Source organism: Odocoileus virginianus, chromosome 23, assembly GCF_023699985.2.
Source record: "Odocoileus virginianus isolate 20LAN1187 ecotype Illinois chromosome 23, Ovbor_1.2, whole genome shotgun sequence".
In the NCBI taxonomy this organism is placed as follows: domain Eukaryota; kingdom Metazoa; phylum Chordata; class Mammalia; order Artiodactyla; family Cervidae; genus Odocoileus; species Odocoileus virginianus.
The window spans coordinates 47,743,998-47,770,494 of record NC_069696.1 but is presented as its reverse complement, the minus strand read 5'-3'; the positions used below and the strand labels follow the sequence as shown (position 1 = coordinate 47,770,494).

The 26,497-nt window shown below is 36.9% G+C and overlaps 2 protein-coding genes across 6 annotated transcripts in view; one reads left to right on the top strand and one right to left on the bottom strand.

The window, feature by feature from the left end:
- The window catches only part of NUP37 (nucleoporin 37), a 42,573-nt gene extending 33,464 nt beyond the window's left edge, over window positions 1-9,109 (bottom strand). The window contains exons 1-2 of one of the 2 annotated variants that reach the window (XM_020880920.2): window positions 9,035-9,109; window positions 7,596-7,811 (exon numbers count right to left, since the gene is read on the bottom strand). In XM_020880920.2, coding sequence (XP_020736579.1) covers window positions 7,596-7,751 — 156 coding nt within the window. In that variant the 5' untranslated portion in view covers window positions 7,752-7,811; window positions 9,035-9,109. The remainder of the gene's footprint in view (window positions 1-7,595; window positions 7,812-9,034) is intronic. The other variant, XM_020880928.2, reaches the window with a different exon arrangement.
- A 60-nt stretch (window positions 9,110-9,169) lies between these two features.
- PARPBP (PARP1 binding protein) overlaps window positions 9,170-26,497 on the top strand; it is a 66,627-nt gene continuing 49,299 nt past the window's right edge. For 3 of the 4 annotated variants that reach the window (XM_020880897.2, XM_070454047.1, XM_070454046.1), the window contains exons 1-4: window positions 9,180-9,250; window positions 12,789-12,963; window positions 20,367-20,600; window positions 23,672-23,779. In XM_020880897.2, coding sequence (XP_020736556.2) covers window positions 12,811-12,963; window positions 20,367-20,600; window positions 23,672-23,779 — 495 coding nt within the window. In that variant the 5' untranslated portion in view covers window positions 9,180-9,250; window positions 12,789-12,810. Of the gene's footprint in view, window positions 9,251-9,711; window positions 9,781-12,788; window positions 12,964-20,366; window positions 20,601-23,671; window positions 23,780-26,497 lie in introns of all 4 variants that reach the window. The other variant, XM_070454045.1, reaches the window with a different exon arrangement.

Genomic DNA, 26,497 nt, shown 5'->3' with positions numbered 1-26,497 from the left:
ATGAGATTACTAAAAGTGACCAGACAGATATTAAAGAACTAAATGAAAACGTATAGATGAAAATACGATCATGAGAAAAAAATAATGCTCAAAGGAGCTGGAAGACAGATTTGAAAAACTTATTCAGAATGTAGTTAAGAGAAGACAAAAAGAGATGTTAAGAGGGATTCAGTGAGCAGGCCCACCATATAGCTAATTCGGATTGTAGGAGAAACCAGTAGAGGGAATGGGGGAAAAGGCAAGATTTGAAGAGATAACGGCAAAGGATTCTTCATACTTGATTACAAGCACCAATATGTACATTCAGAAAAAACAATAAATCCCAGGGAGCTTAAAAAAGAAATCTGCAGCTATACACTATACAGTAAAACTTCAGAACACATAAACTCTCACATGCGTGAGATGGGGGTAGCAAGGGAGAAGGAGCAAGAGTGAGATAAGGGTCTTAGCAATAGCAATCAGAAAGAAAAGATAGGTGTCCTATAAAAGATTAATAATTAGAACCATCAGCTTCTTAGCAGAAACAAATGCAGGAAGTCAGTGAAATATCTTCAAAATGATATGAAAAACTGTTGAACTGTAGCCACAACAAACTTGTGTTTCAAGAATGAAGGTGTTTTAAAGGTATTTTCATAAAAACTAAAACCAATGGTTGGCATCAATAAAGTCTCACTAAACGATCTTCTAAAGCAGGGGATGGCAAACTATGACCAAGGAGCCAAATCTGGCCTATGGTCTGCTTTGGTATGGCCGGCAAGCTGAAAATCATTTTCATGTTTTTAAAGAGTTGTAAAAAATAAATAATAATTTGCAGCAGCCACCTTAAATGGCTGGCAAAGCTTAAAATATTCACTATTCCACAGAAGAAGTTTAAGTTTTTTCTTGTAATAAAGAATATCTTTCAGGTAAAGAAAAATGACCCCAGAAAGCAGGCCTGAGATGTTAAGGAACAGTGAATGAAAAATCAAAGGCAAACATGTGGATTAATTTAAACAAATACTAGACACATAAAATGATGCTGAATTTGTGGGATAAAATGAAAAGAAAAATGATAAAGAACTAATATATAATAATAATATAAGTCTGTAGTAGGTGATAATAGTTCAAGTGTCAAAGGTTCTTGCTCTATTCATGAAGTAAAGATATTAATTTTAGCTCTGTCTAATTAAGGATGCATATTAAATACCTCTGGTAACCATTAAAAGAAGAGAGACAACATGTAAACTTCCAAAATATCAGGGAGGAAAAAGATGAAAGGAGAAGGTAACAAAACACATGGAATATGCACAGGAATATGCATACCGGCAAGCTACAGGAATATGCAGGCTACACTTTCAATAGTAAAATACTTTTTAATAGAGTAATACATTAATTGTGGTATATTCATATTATAAAATACCATACTACAATGAAGATATATGAACTCTGACATGGGAGAATCTAATAAATAAATGGTTAATTTGGTGGTGGTGGTGCTCAGTGGTGTCTGACTCTTCGCAACCCCATGGACTATAGCCCACCAGGCTCCTCTGTCCATGCAATTTTCCAGGCAATACTCAAGTGGGTTGCCATTTCCTCCTCCAGGGGATCTTCCCGTTCCAGGGATGGAACCCGGGTCCCTTGTGTCTCCTGCACTGGTAAGTGGATTCTTTACCACTGGGCCACTTGGGAAGCCCTTTAATAACGAAGAGAAGAATAACATAATACAAAATAATTTCACTGATACAAAGTTTAAAACATGAAAAACAATATATTGATTTGCAACACCAATACACGGCAACTGAAGAAAAATGAAATTTCAAACATGGTTATGTCCTGGGGCTGAGAAGAAAAGGGGGTAAGGAAAGAAAACCCAGGGGGCTTCAAAAGAGTTGCTAATGTTCCCTTTCTGAAGATAGGTAGTAAGTATACAGGGATCTACTATTATTATTCTTTATACTTTTTATCAGTAATATATATTTTAAAACACACTGTATAAGCTTAAAATATTGTCATTTAAAAAATAAATCATTTTTGTTATTTAAATCAAAACCCTACATGGATATAGAGACTAAAGCAAAAATTTTCATGACAAAGTTGCCCAAGGAATCTTCTGTGTTAAGTGACTATAGTTATCCTTTATAAAAGTTTCTTATATTATAAAATAGGATCTGGGGGAAAATTCAGGTGAAACTTGATATTTAATTGAATACATATGTCATATAGATAGAAGTTATGTGAAGGATTGTTCTAAGAATTCCATTCATCCTGAATCTAAATCCAAAGTTTTAAAATGTGTACTTTAATTGAATCCTAGTGGGTGTGATTTTTCCAGGATAACCTTTGGAATCCTAGCACAATCATTTCACAAACATTACATATACCTTTCTCTACATAATTCAGATACCCCTTGAAAATAACTTTACATATAAGGTGAACTTAACAGAAAAAAACTTTTTCCATAAAAACATAAAAAGGGAAACAAATGTATTTATCAAGGGAAAAAGAAGTCATTTTATCACTTCACAATTTGTCTGTATAATAACTGCATAGTTAACAGCTAGATATGCCAAGGCAGCAATCGCTAAGGAACTGAAAAATGAGGTTAGGAGCCTAATCACAGCTGACTTTACAGTTTGGGTTGTAGCTATTTTTCCACACTGAAAAACTAATCTTTAAAAATGAAATTTTACCATCAAAACACACTATTTTTGCTAATGTAACAAGAGCATTGACAATTAGGTCCTATAATTTGTTATTAAAGTACATACAGAGTTATTGGGTGGTCACTGGGATAAAGAAATCCCAGGGACTATATAGTCTGCATTTTATGTATCACCAGTGAAGCCTTTTTTCCTGGCAGCAATGTCCACCACTGAGCCAACTAAAAGGCCAGGGTGTGTGCGTGTGGTATAGGCAGAGATGAATGCTATTTTGGGTTTAGCTTGAGGTGTAGGCAGTATTGTATAGGCAGGAAATTAAGACACTTTGGAAAACTTGCTACAATGCACATCATTATACAAGTCTCCAGCATATTTGAGGTTGGGGCAAAGCCAGGTTGATGAAAGGGCTATTCTAAGGGTTTGAAATTGGCTGTTCCTCCAACCACACCCATTTAAGGCCAAACACAGAATTTTAGTTGGATGAGACTATAAAATTTACCTGATCTACTTCTTTCATCTAATGCTTAAATCTCTAGTAGAACATTTGAAAGAAAGTTTACATAATACTTCTCTGAACATTTCCAAGTGAGAGAGAACTAGCTACTTTCCGTGGGGAATTTATTCAATTTGGGGGTGGTTCTAATTATTAGAACAGTTCTCTTTAACATTAAACCAAAATCTGTTTCCATGTAAATTCTATTCATTGCTCCAAATTTCACTCTCTGGAACCATCACTGAGATAGTTTAACTCAGTGACAACATATGTCTGGCCATTAACTGATCTCCACTAGGTGAACACACTCCAAGAAGCAGTTTCAGCCTTGGTCCTAAAGCACTGTAAGTAACAACTCCACTCAAACAAAATTGATGACATAAAAGTTACCATTCTGAGTCTAATCCCTCTTTCACATGATGGTTTTAAACATTTTAATGCCACTTTGAAATCTGTCTTCAAACACATTATTTCCTTTGAATCATAATACACTGCTAAGAACTGAAGTAAACACTAGAGCATAGGATATAGAGCTGTGGTGTCCGATCTGGTGGCCATCACCCCCTGGGGTTATTAAGCGCTGGAAAAATGTGGCTGGTCCAAGATGTACACTTTATAAAGTGCAAAATCCACACCAGAGTTCATAGACTTAGTATAAAAGGAATATGTAAGGATCTCATTAATAATCTTTATATTCATTACACACATAAAATATATTGGATATGCTGGGTAAAAATACATTATTAAAATTAATTTCACCTGCTTTTTACTTTACATAATGTGGTTACTACGACATTTAAATTTATATTTGTGGCTCACATTCTATTTCTATTGGACAGCACTGAATTAAATTCCTTTGGCAGCTCAATCCAATTTTGGATTGGATCTATTAAACAATATTTGGATTCTGAGCACAAAGTCTGGCATATAACAGGTGCTCAATAAAAATTTGTTAAATGAAGTCTGTCACCCAAAGCATTAGGTAGCCTTTTCAACTTCATGTTCTATATAAATTCAATGTGCTTATCCAAGTGTTCTCATCCAAGTCCCAGTAGAGGTTGCAATTCATTATTTAAAAAAGAAAAATTATTAGAGTATAGTTAATTTAACACAGATTTACAATGTTGTATTAGTTTCAGGTGTATGCAATTCATTATTGATGACCCTTTAAACAGAATTAGAAACCTTCATGCTCCCTCTGCTCTCTCCTTTTACAGCGTTATCTTATTGCATTGCATTACATTTAAATATCTCCTTGAGAGCAGGGTCCTTGCTTTTTTAAAATATGTATCGTTAGTTCCCAGCACCTGATCTGCAATTAATGAGTATTTGACAAATATATGACACCAACCAATAGTACTATCACTTGGTTCAAATTTCCAACATATTCAAAAGAATATCATAAAATACTGAAAAAATGCTTTGCTGAAATTCAAATTTACTATATCAGTAGTTTTCCTAATAGTCTTAGAGTGAGGATTGCCTTTCTGACAGAAACGTGAAATCTTTCAATTCAGTTTTTCCTAGTTTTTTCCCTCAAGATAAGAAACTGAGTGTGACGGAACCTGAAAGTTCTAACATGAGAGACTAGGAAAAATGTTCAATGGTGCTTAATTGGATAAAAAAAATAATTTCAGAAGAAGCAATCTGAATCTCCACTGGCAAATTATTGGAACTCATTTCTCTAGAACTGTTTGAACTATGGCTTCAACCTCTCTGAACAGCAGCACAGAAGGAAAAGAACAGGGGTTTAAAAATGTGGTATAGAGTTTGTTTTTTCAGTTATCAGTCAGATAATTCCTTGCATTTCTTTAAAGTAGAATGGAAACTCCATGAGGACAGAGACAGTTGTTTAACTGTATTCCCAATACCTGGTACAGAGATAATTTGTGTTCACTGCTTGGTAGATTAATAAAAGTCCAATTCTTTCCTTAGATTATTTGGGTTTAAGACCCACATTGCCAGCCTCACAGTCTAAGGGTCCACAGGGATAATGCCTATGACCACAAACAGTAACAGAGCAATACAAATGCTTTTGCTCTTTTTTTTTCCTCATTTTGTCACTTTCCATCTTTTGCTTCCTTTTTCTCTCTGCTACCCATCACTTCTTTGCCTTCTTTTTCCTCTCTTCTTGACTTTCTCCCTCAGAATTTCTTAGCTGAACATAAAGCAAAGCATATTTTTTCAGTACTTTTGAATACTATTAGTTATTAATTTCAAAAGCACTGAAGCAAAATTCAATTTCATCTGTAGGGGGGTGCTTTATTCTTTTGTAGGTTAATAGTGTGCATTAGAAAAATGGTTTCCCTTCAGTTTTTTTCAAGAGTGTGTTGTATTATTTCTCCTAACTATGTGACTTTTTATGATCCTAATCTGATGAGATCCTAACCTGGTCCAGCTGAGATCAGGCTGAGGGTCATATTCAGCCTAAAAGCTAGAAATTCCTATCCCAACCCTAAGAGGCAATGTGGGATAATGTAAGAACTCTCTGTAAGAACCAACCAACAGAAGCTTTTAATTCATACTTTCTCTTTAGGATAAATATACATGCAGTCTAGCTGTGTATAACCTAATACATTTATGCCACTGTAAAATGCCAAATTGCATTTATGATGTTAAAATACTGTAAGATACTGAACTGCCTCCTCAGTAAAAGAGGAAATAATATTTACAATATTTATTATATCACTTTGGTGATAAAGTTATTTAAAAATCTTTGAAAATTGGTCACTGCCAAATTCCCTCACTGCTGCTGCTACGTTGCTTCAGTCATGTCTGACTCTGTGCGACCCCACAGACAGTAGCCCACCAGGCTCCTCCAGCCCTGGGATTCTCCAGGCAAGAATACTGGAGTGGGCTGCCATTGCCTTCTCAAATTACCTCACTGATTAAACTTAATCTGGGAAATAGTGTTCCATAAATAACACTCTGATAAACAAAGGATTAACCGGAGATTCCGGAGGGCTGACCTCCCATTGTTCAAATTCTCTCTGACACGCAGAACTAGCTTTCCTGTGAGAAAACGTGGTGTGTGCCACACCATTAAATATGGGGCTGTGCCTGAGTGTGCCTGACTGAATCGATGACAGTCATATGTATTGAATGTGTCAGATACTATGTAGGAACTGTACACGCTAACTTATGACATTCATACAAAACCCTGTGAAGTACAGTTGACGCTTAAAAACCATGATTTTGAACTGTGTCCACTTATATGCAGATTTTTTTTTAAAACATACGTACTAGAGGACTATATGATTTGCTATGGATGGAATCCATTGAGGAATGAGGGAACTACAGTTACACCTGGATGTTGACTGTATCCACCGGCAGCCCTTACCTCCACAATATTTAAGAGTCAAGTGTATAATTGTTCTCATTTTTATAAAAGAGAGGTTAAGTACCTGCTCAAGGTCACCTAGCTATTAAGAGGTAAAGTCAGGCAGGAACAAAAACCCAGGCATTTTGGCTCTAGAGTTCATGGTCTTAAAGACTATGCTGAACTGCCTGTTCAATTAGTAGATCTCACACTCTGTATACTCTAGATATATAAAAAGCATGAGAGCAACTAGGAAAGCTGGTATCATCACAGCCACAAAATCTCCTGGAAGATCATTTCTAAGCTCTCAATACTACTAGTTTGTTTTTTTTCTATGTCAAAGTGGAATACAGAAAAGCTGGATTTAGTAATTAATCAGATCTCATTTAATTGGTATCTTCCCTGTACGTAACAATGTATAGTTAATCATAACCTTCAATTACTAGAACATTCCATTTCTAATCATGAAGCATAAGGGGAGCCTTATACATGTATATAGCCTTGCCCCTGAATCACAGAGGTTGGGACGATGAGTCTCCACACCGGTGAAAATCCGGGTGTAATCCAGGTGTAAGCCTCCTTGGTGGCTCAGATAGTAAAGACTCTGCCCACAATGGGAGAGATCCAGTTAGATCCCTGCATCAGGAAGATTCTCTGCAGAAGGGAATGGCAACCTACTCCAGTATTCTAGGCTGGAGAATTCCATGGACAGAAGAGGAGCTTGGCAGGCTATACAGTCCATGGTGTCACAAAGAGTCTGACACCACTGAGAGACTAATACCTTCACTTTTCTCCCTGTGGGCAGTTCCTCGGCATGTGCAGATTCAACTAACTGCAGATTCTATAGTATCCTAGTATTTTCTACTGAAAAAAAAAAATTCCATCTATAAGTGAACTATGCAGTTCAAATCTGTGTCGTTCAAGGGTCAACTGTATCCTTCTTTTTCAATACTTATTCAATGTTTGCACAAATATTAGGCATATATTACTAGAATGTCTCTCTCAGTAGTTCATCTCACTTTTTTTTTTACATTTAAGCTCAATATGCTTTCAAAGTTCAGTGAAAACTGCCCAAGGTTGTGTAAATCTTCTCATCAATGAAACATCTTCACTGTCACTCAGGGCAGTTCTGTACACTAACCTGAAATGTGCAGGTGCCGACGAACACAAAGTTATTGCCACCATATGCAATTAGGTTTCCCGAATCCCCACTCTCAAAGGGATTGAATTCCACCACGTGCACATAATCTTCACAATCCACAGTGTAGGCAGCATTTCTTGTGGCATCTTGCTTCATCTTGTATGGCAAAACTTGTGCAGCTGCAAAAACAGCCTTCTACTGGACAAGGTCACAGAACTGTGGATTATAGCACAGAAACAGATAGAAACCATCTAAGTGTTAGGATGTGATGACAGGCAGCTCAAAAAAAAATTATTCAACTACTTTGTGAGTGATACTTGCAGAGTAAGTAACTACAAAATTCTGTTTAGCTTATTTAAAGGACAGGGAGTACTTAAAGATGGAATTTCACTACTAGGAAATATACTCAAAAAATTAATGATCATTAACATTATGGAGCTCTACCTCCAAGTGCCACCACTAAGTATTTTACTAATATTACCATGCCTAATACTTGCACAAACCTGAGAGGGAGTTACTATGGTCCCCTTTTTACAGATGAAGAAATCGATACTTCAGATAGTTAACTAGCTTGCCAGTCTCATAAGAGGAGCCAGAATGTGAGACTTTCCTAAGTGTTGGACACCAGTATAAGAAAGAGAAACACAAAAGCCTGTTTTAACGGAGCTCACAATCCAGGGTTATTTATGATTCAGTGTGAACAGTACTATAATATAAGCAGATACAAAATATACAATCTGGAGGAAGGAATGCCAAAATGGGATACAAAATAGTATTCATAAAACTAGGCACAAAACTTCAGCTAACGTTTCATGGCCTGGTGTGCATTCTGAAAGTAGCATGCCCAGATGAGACTTATAGATTCTGAAGAGGTCACTTTTTTTTGTTTTTGTTTTTAATGGGACGGTAGGAGTTGTCCTGAAAACAGCTGGGCTTGATTGCAAACACATCAAATATCTGCTGAGTATTTACTAAGAAATCATATGAGTTCCACCTCGGGAAGTCTATAACCAAGTAACCTTAAAAGTCAGCATCTGGGACTAAACAGTTGTAAAAAGTGACCAACAGGTAAGGCAGCGGTGTCGGAAGTGCAAAAGATTCCAGATCAGGAAACTCGGTTTCTAACTGCTCATTAAAGCAGTGTCCAGTCTAATTACAGTCTCAGTGTCTCACTGTGCAAAGCGGGCTGGACTTGCCCCTCTAAAATTGCCAAAACAGGGGAGGGAGGAAACAAGGGAAGTCCACGCATAGCCCTGACACCTCTTCCAGAGCCAGGCAAATCCCGCGAGACCCCGCCACTACCTCCCGGAGCCCGAGGTCGAAAGGAAGAGGGGTGGGGAACGGCCCGAGGAGAGGAGGAACTCCCAGGGACAGAGTGGAGGCGCGTGGCGGCCGGCAGCCGAGCAGGAATGCCCCTTAGGTTCACGCGCGATACGCACCGGAGGACGCCTGGAAGCGGCGAGAGCCTTACTGGGGCTCACCTTGGGCTGTTGCGGCGCGCGCCGGCTCTGCTTCCGGGTCAGAGGGCGGGAGCTGCGATTGGCTCCCGGGCCCTCCCGCGAGATTTAAAATGTAAACCCGCTATCTCTCAAACAGTCGCCCTTGTGCAGCCGGCGGGAGCTTTCTTCAGGGGATTTTGCACCTCCCCGAGCCAGGTGAGTGTCACTCTTTTCTCGCCCGTCTGCATGCTTTAAGCTGCGACTTGTGAGGGTTTTTCGGTAACAGCCCAGCGCCATGTGGTTGCCTAGAGTAATATTTGTGCAGTGTTTTTGCTCCGGGGCCCGATTTTGGTCTGGGGGTGTTGAACAGAGTTCTTATATTCCATTAATGGAGCTGGAAGGTGCTGAGGGATCATCTGCTGACTGGAAGAATAAAGTCCACAGAGCCCTACTTGATTAGTTAGTTAGGCAGGAAACCAGGCTTAGGTAAACTCCGCTTTAGTCCTCTCCCTTTTACTTCCGCCCAAGTAACTGTTAGGACCTGCATTCCATGAGCAGCAACGATGCCCTTTTTATATTGAGCACCTCCTAAGTGCCCAGCACTAGGTCGATTATTTACTGTCTCACTAACGTCTCCTAATTTTATGAACAAGGAAATAATATTTTCCATTTTACAGATGAAGAAATTTATGCTCATCAGAGGTTTTGAATACTGAAGGACACACAGCCAGTAAATGGGGACCCTGGTATGTCTCTTCTGTCCATCTCACACTGGCTCCCCAGTGACATTTTCCTGCCTTATTTGCTTCAGTGCAGCTTGGAATCCAAATGATAAAAACAAGTGTTTATTATCGCTGCTATCTTCTACTACTCTTTGTATGTTGCAGCCTGACATTCAGAATACTTGCATAGTCATTGTCTCCTTGATTTCTGGAAGTATTCTACCTCTTCCTAGGCAGTCAGGGCTTATTGGTTGGGCTCACGCAGCCAGCTAGCTACTGAAAGAATCAAGGCTAGAGGCTTGGCGAACTGGTGGCATTGCCTGTTTTTCTGCAGCCAGTTCATGAGCTAAGAATGGATTTTACATGGTTGGTTGGTTGAAAAAAAAAAAAAATCCAGCAGAGTAATATTTTATGATATGTGAAAATTTTGTGATCTTTAAGTTTCTGTAAAGTTTTGCTAAAGCCGAGCTGTGCTCATTTGTTTATGTATTGTCTGTGGCTAGTTTCATCCTGCAAGGTGAAGTTTGAATAGTTGTAAGAGACTCTATGTCCTGAATGCCTCAAATGTTTACTGTTGGAACCTTTCCAAAAGTGTTGTGACTCCTGAATGAGATGGACTTTTATATCTGCCAGACGTTGTTCTAAAAACTTATCTTGTACTTGCGTCATTTACTTTTCACAAAACCCTCTCAGATAGTACTGTTATTATTTTTGTTTTCAGTATGAGGAAGCTGAGGCAGAGAGGTGACATAACTTAGAGTTCTCACAGCTTGTAAGTGGTGGAGCCAGAATTCAGAACAGTCTAATTCCAGATTAGTTTTCATTCTTAGCAATCCGAACTCATAGTATGTTTAAATAATACCAGTAAATAATTTACTACTAAAGATTGATTCTAGGGAAACTGATCATGTTACTGAAACTTTATTTCTTCACTTTATATTTTTTTCTTTTAAGAGATGAAGGTGATATTTTGAAGAGAATTTTACTGTTTACTTGGATTTGTATTTTTGTAGATACTTTATAGTCTTCTACCTGTATCTTTAAATTGCATCCCTGATTATGTCTGCAAATTATTGTTTCGTAAATGGCACATACCCATTTTTTTTTTAAATCATACAAACCCGAGATACCTAGTAAACATCCTGGATTCTGTTTATGTCATATAAAAAAAAAGAAAAAGACAACAGAGGAGTAAATTGATTGAATGTGAATAGTAAAATACCCAAAATAAGATAATGGCATGTGACTATGTTGGAGACTAGGGTACTTAAAAGAAAGTAGGGAAAAAAAAGGTGTAGTGATGTAAAAGCACACTGCTTTTGGAGTTAGGCGTCTTGAATTTAGGTTTGTTTGGCCATTTGCTAACTCAGCAGCATAGGGTATCACTTTCTTCAGATGTAAAATGAAGATAATAACAGACCTTCCTCAGGACTCTTGTGAAGATTGAATGAGGTAGTAAATATTAAGCTTTTGAAAAGTACCTGGCACCAAGAAACCTTCTAAATATTAGCAATTATTGTTTTGGTTGTCTATTGCTGTGTAACAAACCACTCTGAAGTTGAAGTGGCGTTAAACAACAGCTATTTTAAATGTTTATGATTCTGAGGATCAACGATTAGGGCTGGACTCAGCTATGTGGTTCTGCTGGTCTTGTCTAGGATCATTTCGGGTGCTGTATGTCATCTGACAGGTTGATTGGGTCTAGATAATCTGTGATAGCGTCACTCACATGTCTGTTCGTGATGCTGGTTATCAACTGGAGTGCCTATCAGCTGGTTCTCCTCCACAGAGCCTTTCCAGCTGGCTAATTTGCAGTTCTTCATATGGTATTCTGAGAGTAGTGAGAAAGTAAGAGCTAAAACTGTAGGCTTGTGTCAGGAGGCCCCCAAGATTACCCCAGGTTGGATAATTTGCTAAGAGGACTCAAAGAACTCAGCATATAGTTGTACTCATGCTATAATATATTACAGCAAAAAGATGCCAGGCAAAATCAGCAAAGGGAGAAGGTACATGGGGGTGAACTCCAGGGGAAATAAAGCACAAACTTCCAAAAGTCTTCTTTTAGGAGAGTCACACAGGATATAGTTAATTCTCCCAGCACATGAAATGTTGTCTGTCAGGGTAGCTTTTTTAGAGATTCAGTGCCCAGGCTTTTTACTGGGGTTTGAACATGTAGATATCTATGTTCCCAAATTCTAGACTAAAAAGAAAAGCCTGTCAGCATAAGCCATATTGTTTGTACGATTAGTTTAAGTGCAATGAACCGTTCTTACTGAAAATCTTCCTGAAATCTTAAGTTCCCAGATGCCAACCAAGGGCCAACCCTGTAAACATGCTTTTTAAAAGATAGTAGTCTGGCCTGCCACATTAACTCTTTCTGCATCGGCCTTTGGGAACTAGATCTAGGCTTGGAACTCCTGTGATGTCATTCTTGCCACATTCTATTGATCAAATCAAGTTACAAGGCTAACCCAGATTCAAAGGGGTTGAAAATAGACCATGCCTTTTGGGATAATACAGGGATGAGAGGAAATTGACTTTCTTTGTTTAGTCTTCTGCCATAGATATTACCATCTATCTCAAAATAAATATTTTTTTTCCATTTATTTTTATTAGTTGGAGGCTAATTACTTTACATCATTGCAGTGGTTTTTGTCATACATTGAAATGAATTAGCCATGGATTTACATGTATTCCCCATCCTGGTCCCCCCTCCCCAAATAAATATTTTTAAAAATACAGCTCACTATGTTTGTGTCTATAATCATGTTTGCAGAATTTGCCTTTATCTGTTTTGTATTAATTTTCAGATCGATGGTTGGATTTCATTATTTTACAAGATTTGGTTTAAGGAAACTAAAGGAGAGAAAAATATGATTGGGTAGAAGTTGTATTACTCTGTTTTTCTAAATTTAATTAAAAGCAGTCGTAGTAAATATGAAGTGACCTCTTGTTCACTATTTTTCTCTTACTCTCCTTCCTTACACATGTTAAATATTATTTTCTAATTAAAATATGGCTTTTTAACATAGCATTCTGTCCTACATTAAGAGGATGGCTGGGCTTAATCAGAAGTCTATCTTGGATATGATTAAAGAGTTCAGAATGAACTGGCACACTCTTTGTAACTCTGAGAGAACTACTGTGTGTGGTGCAGACTCCATGCTCTTGGCATTGCAGCTTTCCATGGCAGAGAACAACAAACAGGTTAGTAGACTGTATTTAGGTTAACTTTTTTTAAAAAGTGAATTTTGGTTGCTGCCCATTTGAATAAGCTTAATTGCATTAATTTCTAGGCAATATGTGTCCTTCTATGATAATGTCATTGTACTATATTCACAAGTGCCTCTGCATGTCTATGTCAAAATATTGCAATTGGATTTGAAATGATTTGTTAATTTGTCAAAATTGAAGCTCTTATATGTATAATTTAATGTGTGATGTGCACATTTGATGTTTAATTTATAATTTTAAGGTAAACATACAACTATTATGATTATTATGGTTAAAAATTATTTTAGTAAGACTTCTGCAAAATGTTCTAGAAGGCACACATAAATAATGTTTATTTAAATGTAATCCAAGTATTTCATGACTCATTTCAGACTCTGTGGTATAGATTAATTATTCCTAAGCCATGCTGTGAAGCAGAATCACTTGGGAGGGCTTTTAGAAAGTACTGGCTCCTGTGCCCTAATCTTGGACACTGATTTTCCTGAACCTTTACTGAGACCCTGGAAATTGTCTTATTTTTTTAAGCAACCTTTTAATATTTTTAATCTGAAGTGGTTTTTGCACAGTTGGCTTGGGCCAAAAGAGTGTTTAGAATAAGCTCTACCTAACGGTTGAGAGTTGTTCAGATGAGAGAAGGATGAATGTAGGCTGGAGTCCTAAGGAAAGTCTTCTTGGACTTTACATAATATACTTAAAGGAGGGAAGTCTTTGGATAGGAAGAATTTAAAGAAGTGGTGAAGGAAGGAGATAATCAGTTCAGAGGAAGCATCCAGGGGGATTAAAATCATGATGGTTTGAAAATGGTCAGGAGACTTAGCATTATCTTGACTAGAGAAGAAAATTTTTGAAGGGTAAAATGTTTTCAATGGGTCTATTGGGCTAGATAATGAAATGACATTCTGATGAATTATTTTAATTCTATATGTGAGTAGTTCCCAGACTTGAATTTCATATACTAGTAAAATTTCCCTCTCAAATTGGACATTGACAGATTTGAATATTTCTCATGTTAGCACATAAAGCCATTGAGAAAAAATAGTGACTGAACCATCATTTTGAAAAAGGAAGAATAATTTAACACCTAAAAATTAGGAATTTTAAATGGTGCTTAAGTACACCTTTAAAAGGATACCTTTTGAGGTATCTTTTCCTTAAACTATTCATATCCTATGCTTATTTTGTTGTTCAGTTGCTAAGTCGTGTCCATCTCTTTGGTACCCCGTGCCAGGCTTCCTTGCTTATTTTACTGTTGACTTATTTTTGCCTCTTTCTTACTCTTTGAAAAGAATTCTACTGTATTTTAGATGCTCTCTTGTACACTTTGTCGATATCTTTCAGTGTGCTCCATTTATCATGTTCACTGGATATACTTCCCTTATGTTCAGTTCAGTTCAGTCGCTCAGTTGTGTCTGACTCTTTGGGACCCCATGGACTGCAGCATGCCAGGCCTCCCTGTCCATCACCAACTCCCGGAGTTTACTCAGACTCATGTCCATTGAGTTGGTGATGCCTTCCAGCCATCTCATCCTCTGTTGTCCCCTTCTCCTCCCACCTTCAATCTTTCCCAGCATCAGGGTATTTTGAAATGAGTCAATTCTTCACATCAGGTGGCCAAAGTATTGGAGTTTCAGCTTCAACATCAGTCCTTCCAATGAATATTCAGGACTGATTTCCTTTAGGATAGATTAGTTGGATCTCCTTGGGACTCTCAAGAGTCTTCTCCAACACCATAGTTCAAAAGCATCAATTCTTTGGTGCTCAGCTTTCTTTATAGTCCAACTCTCACATCCGTACACGACTACTGGAAAAACCATAGCCTTGACTAGATGGACTTTTGTTGGCAAAGTAATGTCTGCTTTTTAATGTTATCTAGGTTGGTCATAGCTTTTCTTCCAAGGAGCAAGTGTCTTTGAATTTCATGCCTGCAGTCACCATCTGCAGTGATTTTGGAGTCCAAAAATATAAAGTCAGCCACTGTTTCCACTGTTTCCCCTTCTATTTGCCATGAAGTGATGGGACCGGATGCCATGATCTTAGTTTTCTGACTGTTGGGCTTTAAGCCAATTTTTTCACTTTCCTCTTTCACTTTGATCAGGAGCCTCTTTAGTTCTTCACTTTCTGCCATAAGGGTGGTGCCATCTCTCTGTATGTCTAAGGTTATTGATATTTCTCCCAGCATTCTTGATTCCAGCTTGTGCTTCATCCAGCCCAGTGTTTCTCATGATGTACTCTTGTCAGCCTCTCTACTGAGTCTTACTCTGGTTTGGTCAAGTACTTGCTGAGCATTTTATCTTGCTTTTCCATTACTGTCCACATCAGTTTTTAAAGGTAGATTACATTGTTTGCTCCTTGAAGTTACCAACCTAACCTTCCGTTGTTTCTCAGTCACTGAAACTGGACACCCAAGGAACATTACAGGGCCTCTTTCCTTTGTTCCCCTTGGCAATTCATTTCCAAATCTTGCGAAATTTACTGCATGAGTATTTAAAAAAGAATATGTCCTTCTTTAGTGATCTGGAGAAATGGTGCTAAGGTAAATAATAGATTACAAGGATATTGTAATATTGTAATGGAATGGGCTAGCTGAAGGTTAAACCTTGGTGACCATGCACTCGAAAACAAGAGAGAGAAAATGAAATTATTAAGAATCATTATTGTATAGTGATTGAGGAGGGGTGTTCTGGAATCAAACATTGTATTCAGATTACCTCTTTTGTTGGTTTATGAGTAATTAAAAATATATCCTCAAGCTAAGTGAAATATACCCTGAAGAAAATTTAGTTCTCATTGTAAAAATTTTGACATATTAAAATATTCAATCCAAGTCATTTTTTCTTTGGGATTTGCCTGTGTAGAGTTCACTCAAGATCTCTTTCTCTTTGTTAATTTTCTACTTGTTAATTCTCTTAATTTACTGAAAATTCAGGCTCTGGATGGGAAAGAAGAGGAAAGATGAAATGCAACTGAACTTTTTGCAATCCGTGTGTATATATGCATGTTTGCATGGAGATGGTGGATTGTGGGTCAGTTTTGCCTTACCTCTTCGTGTGCAGAGTCAGCTCAAGCATTCCATCTGTGCTTAGACTTTGTCACTTGGCAATATGCAGCATCCACCTGCCTGCAGGTGTGTTCGCATGTAGCAGATAGTAAGGTGGACTTGGTTGCACATATCCTTCATCTATATTTTCCATCCTGTGCTTTGAGCTTTAGGTTTTTAATTCTCTGAAGTTTAAGAATAGAAGTCCCTTAAGTATAGTCTTTACAACTGAATTTGACTATGGTAAAACCTTTGAATACCTGGTTGTTAGTCTGTTTATTGGTGTGTTTGTGTTCTTAACTGCTTTGGTGGGGAGAAAGAAAATAACCTTTGGGTTTCAGGGTTTTGGCATATTTTCTGAGCAGGGGAGATATTTTAGCTTAAATAATGTGACACATCTCTATCAGTTTTATACCACTAAAGATTTAACCTATAATAGATTCATTGAGGATTTTTGACTTCATTATATGGCAGATATGTATAACTTCACTGTTGCTGTTTAGTCGCTCAGTCGTGTCCAACTCTTTGCGACCCCATGGGCGGTAGCCTGCCAGGCTTCTCTGTCCATGGGATTCTCCAGACAAGATACTGGAGTGGATTGCCTTTCCTTCTCCATAACTTCATTACTACATTGCAAATAAAATTTTAGCCTTTCCTTTCTTTGGGATTGGTTCTATAGTTTAAATTTGTCTGGCCATTGCCCTATTAAGGCTATTTTTCAACTTAACTAGCCTTAAGAACCGTACGAACATTCCTTTGAATGAAACAAAGATACTAATTTTATAACTTTGTGGAAAGCTGTCATAGCACCTGTGGTTGACTGTCAGATTTGAAAATGATCCAATAGTGACATAACAAATAAGAAGAAACAGTTCTAAAAATTGTATTATATTTATCTACCACCCGTTTGGCAATAAACTGTTATTTTACATTGAATAAGAAAAGAGAAAGGAAACTGACAGTTTTGATTGGTTGCAGTTTATCAGGTGTTATTTAATCTGTACAATCTTACTTTATAACCACGGAAGCTGACTCAGGGATTTCAGTATCTTACTCAAGGTTGTACATCCAATTAATGCTCTTAGGTAAACTTTCTATCTTTTCTCTTTCAATAACAAGAATTCCAGTTAGTTAAAAATGTAAAGTTTATTTAAAATTTTGAATAATCATACAAGTAACTCTGATAAGTGTAACTCGCTTTTTCTCGTTTTATTCTTGTGAAATACAGTCCTTCTCATGTCCATCAGAGAACTAAAGCATTGAACGTTTTGAACTTCCTTCAGATATTCGCCAGCTGGCATGTTTTCTTAGCAAAACATTTTCTGATTTGACCGCAAACTTTCTCAATTAGTTGTTACTGGTTTGAATAATAGAATATGCTGTCATGATGGGCACCTGATCGTGAAAATTGATATTTGGAGTGCATTTTTATTTGGATTTGAAATGTTTTTACAATCCCAGTATAAACACTGTTAATATAGTCAAAACCTTTTCTCACAAGATCAAGAACTCGTATAGTTTTACTTTTGTTATAATCATTAGGATAGGACTTCCCAGGTGGCACAGTGGTAGAGAATCCGCCTGCCAATGCAGGAGACACAAGAGACGTGGGTTCAGTCCCTGGGTTGGGAAGATCCCCTGGAGAAGGAAATGGCAACCCTCTCCAGCATTCTTGCCTGGAAATTCCATGAACAGAGGAGCCTGGTGGGCTACAGTTCATGGAGTTGCAAAGAGTCAGACACAACTGAGGACTGCACAGAGTCATTAGGATGAAATCTGTACATTTATGTTAGGCAAAATCTTTATTTTTAACATGAAGGTTGTTATTCCAAAATAGTTTTTAGGAATTTTTGAGATATAACAGTTTAGTTTTGAAACTCTAAATAATTGGATTAATTTAGCTAATTAATTAATTAACTTAATTAGTTTAACTAAATACCATTTGGAAGTTTTATGGTGTGTAAGTAACATTTGTGGGATTGGTAAGTAAAGTATACAATTTTGATGCAATGCTGAGAAATTACAAATCTGTCTTATATCTGGGTTATGGGTCCAGTGTTTGAGAGTTACTGATTTTTTTTTGATTGTGCATTGAACTAATTTCATGAAATATAATTAATTTTAGTAATTTTTATATAACAGATCCTTACTTTAAAGACAATAAAGATAATTTTCTTAGTTGCTCCCATATGGATAAATAAAGAGTTAATTGTTTTAAGGCAGTTTGGGCACCTTGTCTTAAATTTGGATATTAGTTAGAAAATATGGCTAATTTTTACAAAAGATACAGAGATTTGAAAGAATCAGATATGTAGAGAGTAACATATTATTTGGCTTCCTTTTATTTCTTTCTATTAATCTTCATTGGCTAAAGATGATGTTACAGTTTAGTTCCAATGAATAGTGCTATTTAAATACCCACCCATTTTTAAATGCTATTAATGGAAAGATATTGGTGTTAGCAAAAAATACTAACGTACATATTAAATTTAACTGTGGAAGAGGGCAGCAAAATATATTTCTCGAAACCATGTACAGATACTTAAAAATATTTGTTACTCATCCTGCATTGGAAAGCAGTAGTTAGATTTTTTTTTTTTTAACTGTATTAGGTCTAGCATGTTTTGGAGGGCATCATTGTTAATATCTGGAATACTTAAGTGGAACAGAATGCCGTCAGTTAAAAAAAAACCTTCAACATGTTCACTGAGATAAGTTATTATGAAGATACTGAAGAAGAGGAAAAAAAGAACAATTTTGCCTATTTAGTAACATCTGACAACTTATAGAAAGAAACCTGAACTGTTGCTTTTTAGCATTTGTTTGTGATAGTTAAGTGTGATGATAAGCAGGAAAGGTTCAAAATTCTTCACTGACCCTAAATTTTAGCAGATATTTTAGCTTCCCTGGAAATAGTAATAAAACATAATTTTTAAAAATTGAAGTTTTATGATCATGCTTTAAGACTAACATTTGGGATAATGTAGTATGTACGAATACAGTATGGCATTAAAGTTTTAAATAAGAGACTAAAAATACCTTAGCAAAAAACTAAAAGGAATCTATTTCCTCAATCAATAGCACTTAAGTACAGCTCACTACTCACCCATCCTCCCCCACATTTGGTAGAAGAAATTTAGTAAGGTTCAGGAAATAAGATGATTATATTTGTTCAGGGTTTCCTTTGTGGCTTTGATGTTAAAGAATCTTCCTGTAGTGCAGGAGACCTGGGTTCGATCCCTGGGTGGGGAAGATCACCTGGAGAAGGGAATGGCAACCCACTCCAGTGTTCCCGCCTGGGAAATCCCATGAACGGAGGAACCTGACAGTCTACAGACCGTGGAGGTTCAAAGGATTGGACACAATTAAGCGACTAATACTTTCACATTCTTTCCTATTTGTTAACTTTGTCATGTACAAACTTTTTATAGTTGATAGTATTTTTAAAAATCATCAAAATCTTTTTCTTTTATATCAGGTTTTAATATTATTCTTTAGTTTAACTTGGATGTTCTTTTAAAACACGGTGGAATTCAATGTAGAGTTTTCTATGACAAAATTCAATTTGTAACATTCAGAAAACAAAGATTATGGCATCTGGTCCCATCACTTCATGGCAAATAGATGGAGGAATAGTGGAAATGGTGGCAGACTTTATTTTTTGGACTCCAAAATCACTGCAGATGGTGACTGCAGCCATGAAATTAAAAGACGCTTGCTCCTTGGAAGAAAAGTTATGACCAACCTAGATAGCATGTTAAAAAGCAGAGACATTACTTTGCCAACAAAGGTCCATCTAGTCAAGGCTTTGGTTTTTCCAGTGGTCATGTATGGGTGTGAGAGTTGGACTATAAAGAAAGCTGAGCATTGAAGAATTGATGCTTTTGAACTGTGGTGTTGGAGAAGACTCTTGAGAATCCCTTGGACTGCAAGGAGATCCAACCAGTCCATCCTAAAGGAGATCAGTCCTGGGTGTTCATTGGAAGGACTGATGCTGAAGATGAAACTCAATACTTTGGCCACCCGATGTGAAGAGCTGACTCATTTGAAAAGACCCTGATGCTGGGAATGATTGAAGGCGAGAGGAGAAGGGGACGACAGAGGGAGGGTAAGATGGTTGGATGGCATCACCGACTCAATGGACATGAGTTTGAGTAAACTCCAGTAGTTGGTGATGGACAGGGAGGCCTGGTGTGCTGCAGTCCATGGGTCCTAAAGAGTCGCACACGACTGAGCAACTGAACTGAACTGAACTGATCTTAATTGTAAGTTAATGAGTAACTAGCATCCAACTTAATCATTTTATTTTTGGTAATTTTTTACTTTTATTCTCTTTCAGCATAGTGGAGAATTTACAGTCTCTCTCAGTGATATCATATTGACCTGGAAATACTTCCTACATGAGAAATTAAACTTACCAGTTGAAAATATAAAAGTGATTGACCATTATGATGACATCAGGAAGATGTATGATGATTTCTTAAAGAATAGTAACATGTTAGATCTGATTGATGTTTATAAAAAATGTAGTGATTTGACTTCTAATTGTGAAAATTATGCAAATATATCTCCTGTAAGTATTTTTTAAATAATTCTGTCTCAATCAAATTAAAATTTGGCTAGATTTATTTTTATTTTAAGTGATGGTATTAGCATTTACAGTAACTTGATAATGCTTTTGCTTTTTGGATCATATTAAGAGCAGAAAATTTAGCTACCTGAAAGCTAGTCATTACTTGAGGGAAATATTTTGGTGGTAAATTTTGTTGAACTCGTGTTATTAATATTTTGTTAAATTATAAGAACAGCTACTTATTAGATCAAAAAATTGTTAATAAATCAATACCAAATGTGTGATTTCTTTTTGAATTATGTCAAGGATTGCTATTGTATTTTACTTTCTTGGTTTAGGGTGCATCTGTTCATTTGGCATATATAGTATAAATAATTGCTATGACTATGGATTAATATTTTTTTACTAAGGTGGAGTATGATTTAATGAGAATGTTAAGTATGATACACTCTGCATGAGGTAATATTCTATTCCTTTTTTGCAGACATATTCATTGCCTCATTTTTTAATAGAGTATGAATTTTAAAGTTAATGGAGTATCATCCTTCATAGCTTGGTTGATAAACTATTCTAGAATATATTTGAATATATCAGTATGTTTTAACATATTGAAAATATATTTCTTTATCTTAACATTTACCAAGTGCCACTAAAGAAGTAATTAAATAGTGGTAATAAAAGAAAATAATTGTAGCCATAATTAGAAGGAAATGTTTACTGGAATTTCTAAGATTATAAACTATTTTACGTATGGCAAAAACCACTACAATATTGTAAAGTAATTAGCCTCCAACTAATAAAAATAAATGGAAAAAAATAAATTAAAAAAAAACTATTTTACAAATTTTTCTTTTCAATAACTTGGCAGTAGTGTCTTGGCTTCTTAGAATAGAAACCTCAACAATGATGGTTGTTTAAGATAATGGAAGTTTGTTTTATTCTTTTGTAAAAAATGTCTAAAGGTAAGTAAGCATCTAGGACTTGTATGATTGGTTCATGGTTATCAGATACCTAGGTGTTTTCTGTCATTCTGCTCTCTCTCCCATCTTAGTTCTTCACTTCTACCCTTAAGATCATTTGTGGTTCAAGGTAGTTGTTGGAGCTCCAGATGTTGTATCAGCATTTCTTGCAGCAGGAAGTAGTAAGGGAGGACAGTCTCTTTTCCTTTTAAGTGGTGTAGCTCTTTGGATTCCATCTCACTAGCCAAAGCTTAGTCATATGGCCACACCAAGATGCTAGCCAGGATGGAGAATATAGTTTTTATTTGGTGTAGTAACATGCCAGAAACAAAAAGAAAGCTCAGATACTAAGGAAGAAGGGGGCAATGGGTACTGGCAGGTGGTTTGTTGTCCTTTGCCTCATTGGGCCATCATGAAAATCCTCGCCCTTTTGTAACTTTCTCAAAATACATGCATGTATATGCATGCCCTGGCATACACACCCCTACCATAATAAGGATACTTGTGAGTGAAGACTTTTTTTTTTTAAATTCCCCTCTAGTTATATTTTATTTGCTTGCTTTTAGAGATGATTTTTAACTACTTTTCACAAAGTTCACTTAGACTAATGAAACACAAGTTTTAGATTGTAGGAATAACAAACAAGAATTTCTGAAAAGCCAGTGAGAGTATTATCTGCCTGAAGTCTTTGTTTTCATTTTATCCTTTGCCTTTAAGTTCTCTAACAAGTTCCTTCATTTAAGTGAATTAACTAACAGAGTGAGATATATAAGGTTCTATATTTGAAGATGTTCTGCCTCCAAATATCAGTATGTCTCCTCTGCAGAACATTAGGAAAGAAGTGGGAGCTGCTGAGATAGTAATATATGAAGTAATATATGAAGTAGAAAATTTTCTGCATTTAAATCTTAGAAGACCAACAACTTGATTGATACTTAACGTTACTCAAAGGAAACTTGCAGTGAGGAAAAAGTGAGCAGGAAAATACCCTTAGATTGATTTTTAAAAAATATGCTGAATATCTTAATTTAAAGTATCTTTAAAGATACATATTCAGAAAGTTCTAAAGATTTCTGAATTTAAAGATCCTGAAATTTCATGATCCTGATAAGCATTCTTTGTTATTGATTTATTGTAGTCTAAATAAGGAAGAATTATAAGGAGTTAAAGATAATGCAGGGAAGTTCTGGGAACATAATTTGAATGATGCCCCTCTCCCTTTTATTTCCTACTTTTATAATTCCTCCCCTGAGGGATATGGATGCAGGGCCCCATGGGCATCTAGAAGCATAAAGTGAAGTTGCTCAGTTGTGTCCAACTCTTTGCGACCCCATGGACTGTAGCCTACCAGGCTTCTCCGTCCATGGGATTTCCCAGGTAAGAATGCTGGAGTGGGTTGCCATTTCCTTCTCCAGGGGATCTTCCTGACCCAGGAACTGAATCCCCTTCTCTTGCATTGCAGACATACTCCTTCACTGCAGGCAGATTCTTCACCAACTGAGCTATGAGGAAAGTCCTGAGAAGAGTTTAGCAGGCCTTAGAGATCTCGGGAAGGTCAATAAATGCCTTCTATGAGTGTGCCGGGGTTTTCTGACTCTCAGGAAGCCATTAAGTAGCCCAACAGATGGTCTTACTGTTGGTGAGGCTTGAGGGACCACGAAAAGACTTTCTCAGCCTAAGCAGGTGATTGGCAGCGTGTTTATTTCTCTACAGTCAGCTGAGCCTCAAAGAACTAGTGAAAAAAAGCTCTTTGGGACTCAGCTGACTGTTTAGGTATATTAAATGCTGACAGTTCTATGAATAATGGAGGTTGAAATGATCTCTCCTGCTTATGGGGGCTTCCCAGGTGATGCTAGTGATAAAGAACCTGCCCGCCAATGCAGGAGATGCAGATTTGATCCCTGGGTCAGGAAGATCCCTGGAGGAGGGCATGGCAACCCACTCCAGTATTTTTGCCAGGAGAATCCCGTGGACAGAGGAGCCTGGCGGGCTGCAGTCCATGGGGTCACAGAGTCAGACAGGACTGAAGCGACTTAGCACACATGTACTACTCTTGATGGAGCAGCAGTGGGGTTCTCGGCTGATTGTAGTAATATTGTGTAATTCTTACAGAGTTGCCTATTGGATTTTCTGTCTGGCAGAGAGTATGCAGTAGATGATGAGACTGATTTTTCTAAACCAGCATCACCAATGAGTAAACACAACCAGGAAAATGAAAAGGTATGGATAAACTGAGTAAATTAAAGCTGGATGTGATCCTCTTCAAATCACTATGAATTTGATTGTATATTACAGTTATTTCTTTTTGTTACTTTTTACAAGTTTTTAATTTATTGGGTAAAAATACATATTTGCAAAGAGTAGTACATTAGAGACTGGCAAGAGCATGATATTAATAATAATCAGTTTACTGTTTGATACTATGGTAACAGGCACTGTGCAAAATAGGTATCTAAGTATCAGAAAAGTAGTTAAAGATGCAGGTTGCCAGAGTTCTTTGAATTTTTGTATTTGGTATACCTCCCAGTTAGCATTTTAAATGGTTGATTCTTAGGAGGATATGTACAATTGAAAAATGTGTTCTCTACTCTTTGCAGCAGAATAACTGATGTATCATGAGTTCTGATAACAGGATTTGTTGTGCAAACAAACCATAGAAAAGTAATACAGGCTTGGTCTAATGTAATTTGCCTTCAGTTGAAAAGTATGCTAGATTCCTAATTGCAGTAGTAATCCCTCACCTATTTTTTTTTAAAACTGCTCCTCGAAGCTTGTGGAATCTTAGTTCTCAGACCAGGGATTGAATCCTGGCCCTCGGCAGTGAAAGTACAGAGTCTTAAACACTGGACTACCGGGATATTTTCCAGATTGCAGTTTTAAAAATATATTTTATCACTATGGGATTCCCTGGTAGCTCAGATAGTAAAGAATTTTACTGTAATGTGGGAGACTTGGGTTTGATCCCTGGTTTGGGAACTTACTCTGAAGAAGGGAATAGCAACCCACTCCAGTATTCTTGCCTGGAGAATACCATGGACAGTCCATGTGGTCGCTAAGAGTCAGACATGACTGAGTGACTAACCCTCAGGCAAATACCTGTATGACTGCTTTTTAAACTGAATAATGTACTTTATGGTCTTCCCAGGTGCCTCAGTGGCAGCAAATCCGCCTGCCAAGCAGGAGATGTGAGTTTGATCCCTGGGTGGGGAATATCCCCTGGAGGAGGAAATGGCAACCCACTCCAGTATTCTTGCCTGAGAAATCCCGTGGATAGAGGAGCCTGGTAGTCTACAGTTCATGTGGTTGCAAAAGAGTTGAACACAACCTGGTGACTAAACAGTAGCAACAGTGTGGTGTATATCTGCATCTAATATTTTTTCTGTCCCATATGAAAGTTAAATTGCTGATATCATGACACTTAAGCCCTAAAATATTTCAGCATATTATTTCCTGAAAATGAGGGCAGAACTACAATACCATTATCATGTACAAGAAAACTGAAATAGTCCTTAATATCATCTATTTACTAAACTTCCAATTCAAATTTCTCCACTTGTCGCCTTAATGAGTTTGATGTCTCTAGATTCTTGGCATTCCCTTCTTTTTTTTTTTTTTTTGTTATTTTTCTGTTGAGTTCCTACTGATATTATTTAACTTCTTCCTCTCTGTCCAATAAGCTGGAAACACCTAACTGCTTGCTTAGATTGAGGTTTAACATTTCCTAATAACCATATGCTGAGTATTTCAATTTGTATCATACCAGAAGATTTGCCTGATTGTTCAAAAGGTAAATAATTCACCTGCCAATGCAGGAGACCCGGGTTTGATCCCTGGTTTGGGATGATCCCCTGGAGAAGGGCATGGCAACCCACTCCAGTATTCTTGCCTGGAGAATCCCATGGACAGAGGAGCCTGGTGGACTCCAGTCCACGGGGTCTCAGAGTCTGACACAACTAAGCGACTGATACACAAGAGACACAAACTCAAGTTGTCCTGAGTTTGTGAGGTCTTTCCAATATAAAGATGTAGTTTTTCTTTTCTGTCAAAAAAGATCTAGTGATAGTCTGACACTGTAAATATACTGTCTCCCTATAACCTTTCACCAAATGGTTTTGAACATACACTGATAATCCTGGTCTGACTCAGTTATTTCTTTAGAATTTGCAGAATGGTTAGTTTCCAAGTCTGTCATGTCTTGCACTAATTTGCTGTCATTTCTCAGTGAAGAAGAGCTTTATCTCATTAACTGGGATGAAGTACAGTTCCCTAAAAATGGCAGGATCACTATTTAATTCTTTCCCTTTAATTACCAGTTTAGTAGTTAGTGTATTAGTTACTTATAGGAAGCAAATTAGATACTTTTCTATTTTCTTTCTCTTTTTATGTGTGTTTATATTATTGTGTACTTAACAAATTTTTATTTATTCAGAATTTTAAAATCAATTAGTAATCTTTGGTGCTAAAATGTAGGGGTCCACTTCAATTTGGGTTGTCTTAGACTTTTAAGCACTTCCTTCTTTTCTGGTACAAGAAAATATCTGAGCCCACCTTTGATTGTGTCCTGCTTAGGAATAGTTTCTTTTAGTGATTGTAACTGTTCTCTTGCTTGCTTGTTTTTTCCTCCTACCTTGACAAGATGCATACCAAATTGCCTCATCTTTTCTTATGATACTTAAGGAGTACTTTCATACCTCAAGACAGTAGATCACTTATAGATCTTTTTGATATATCTCAAAGGCTACAGGAGGAAGCAATAATTGTTATTGTGCCTTTTATTTAAGAAGAATGAACTAATTTATACATGTAAAATGACCTAAATGACCAGCAATGAGGTCCTGCCTGTTCCAATGGAAAATCCTTATAAGGAGCCTCTTAAAAAATTGTGTCTTATGTGGAAAATGGGTAGATTGTACAGCTTTATCCCAGTTTTTCCCTATT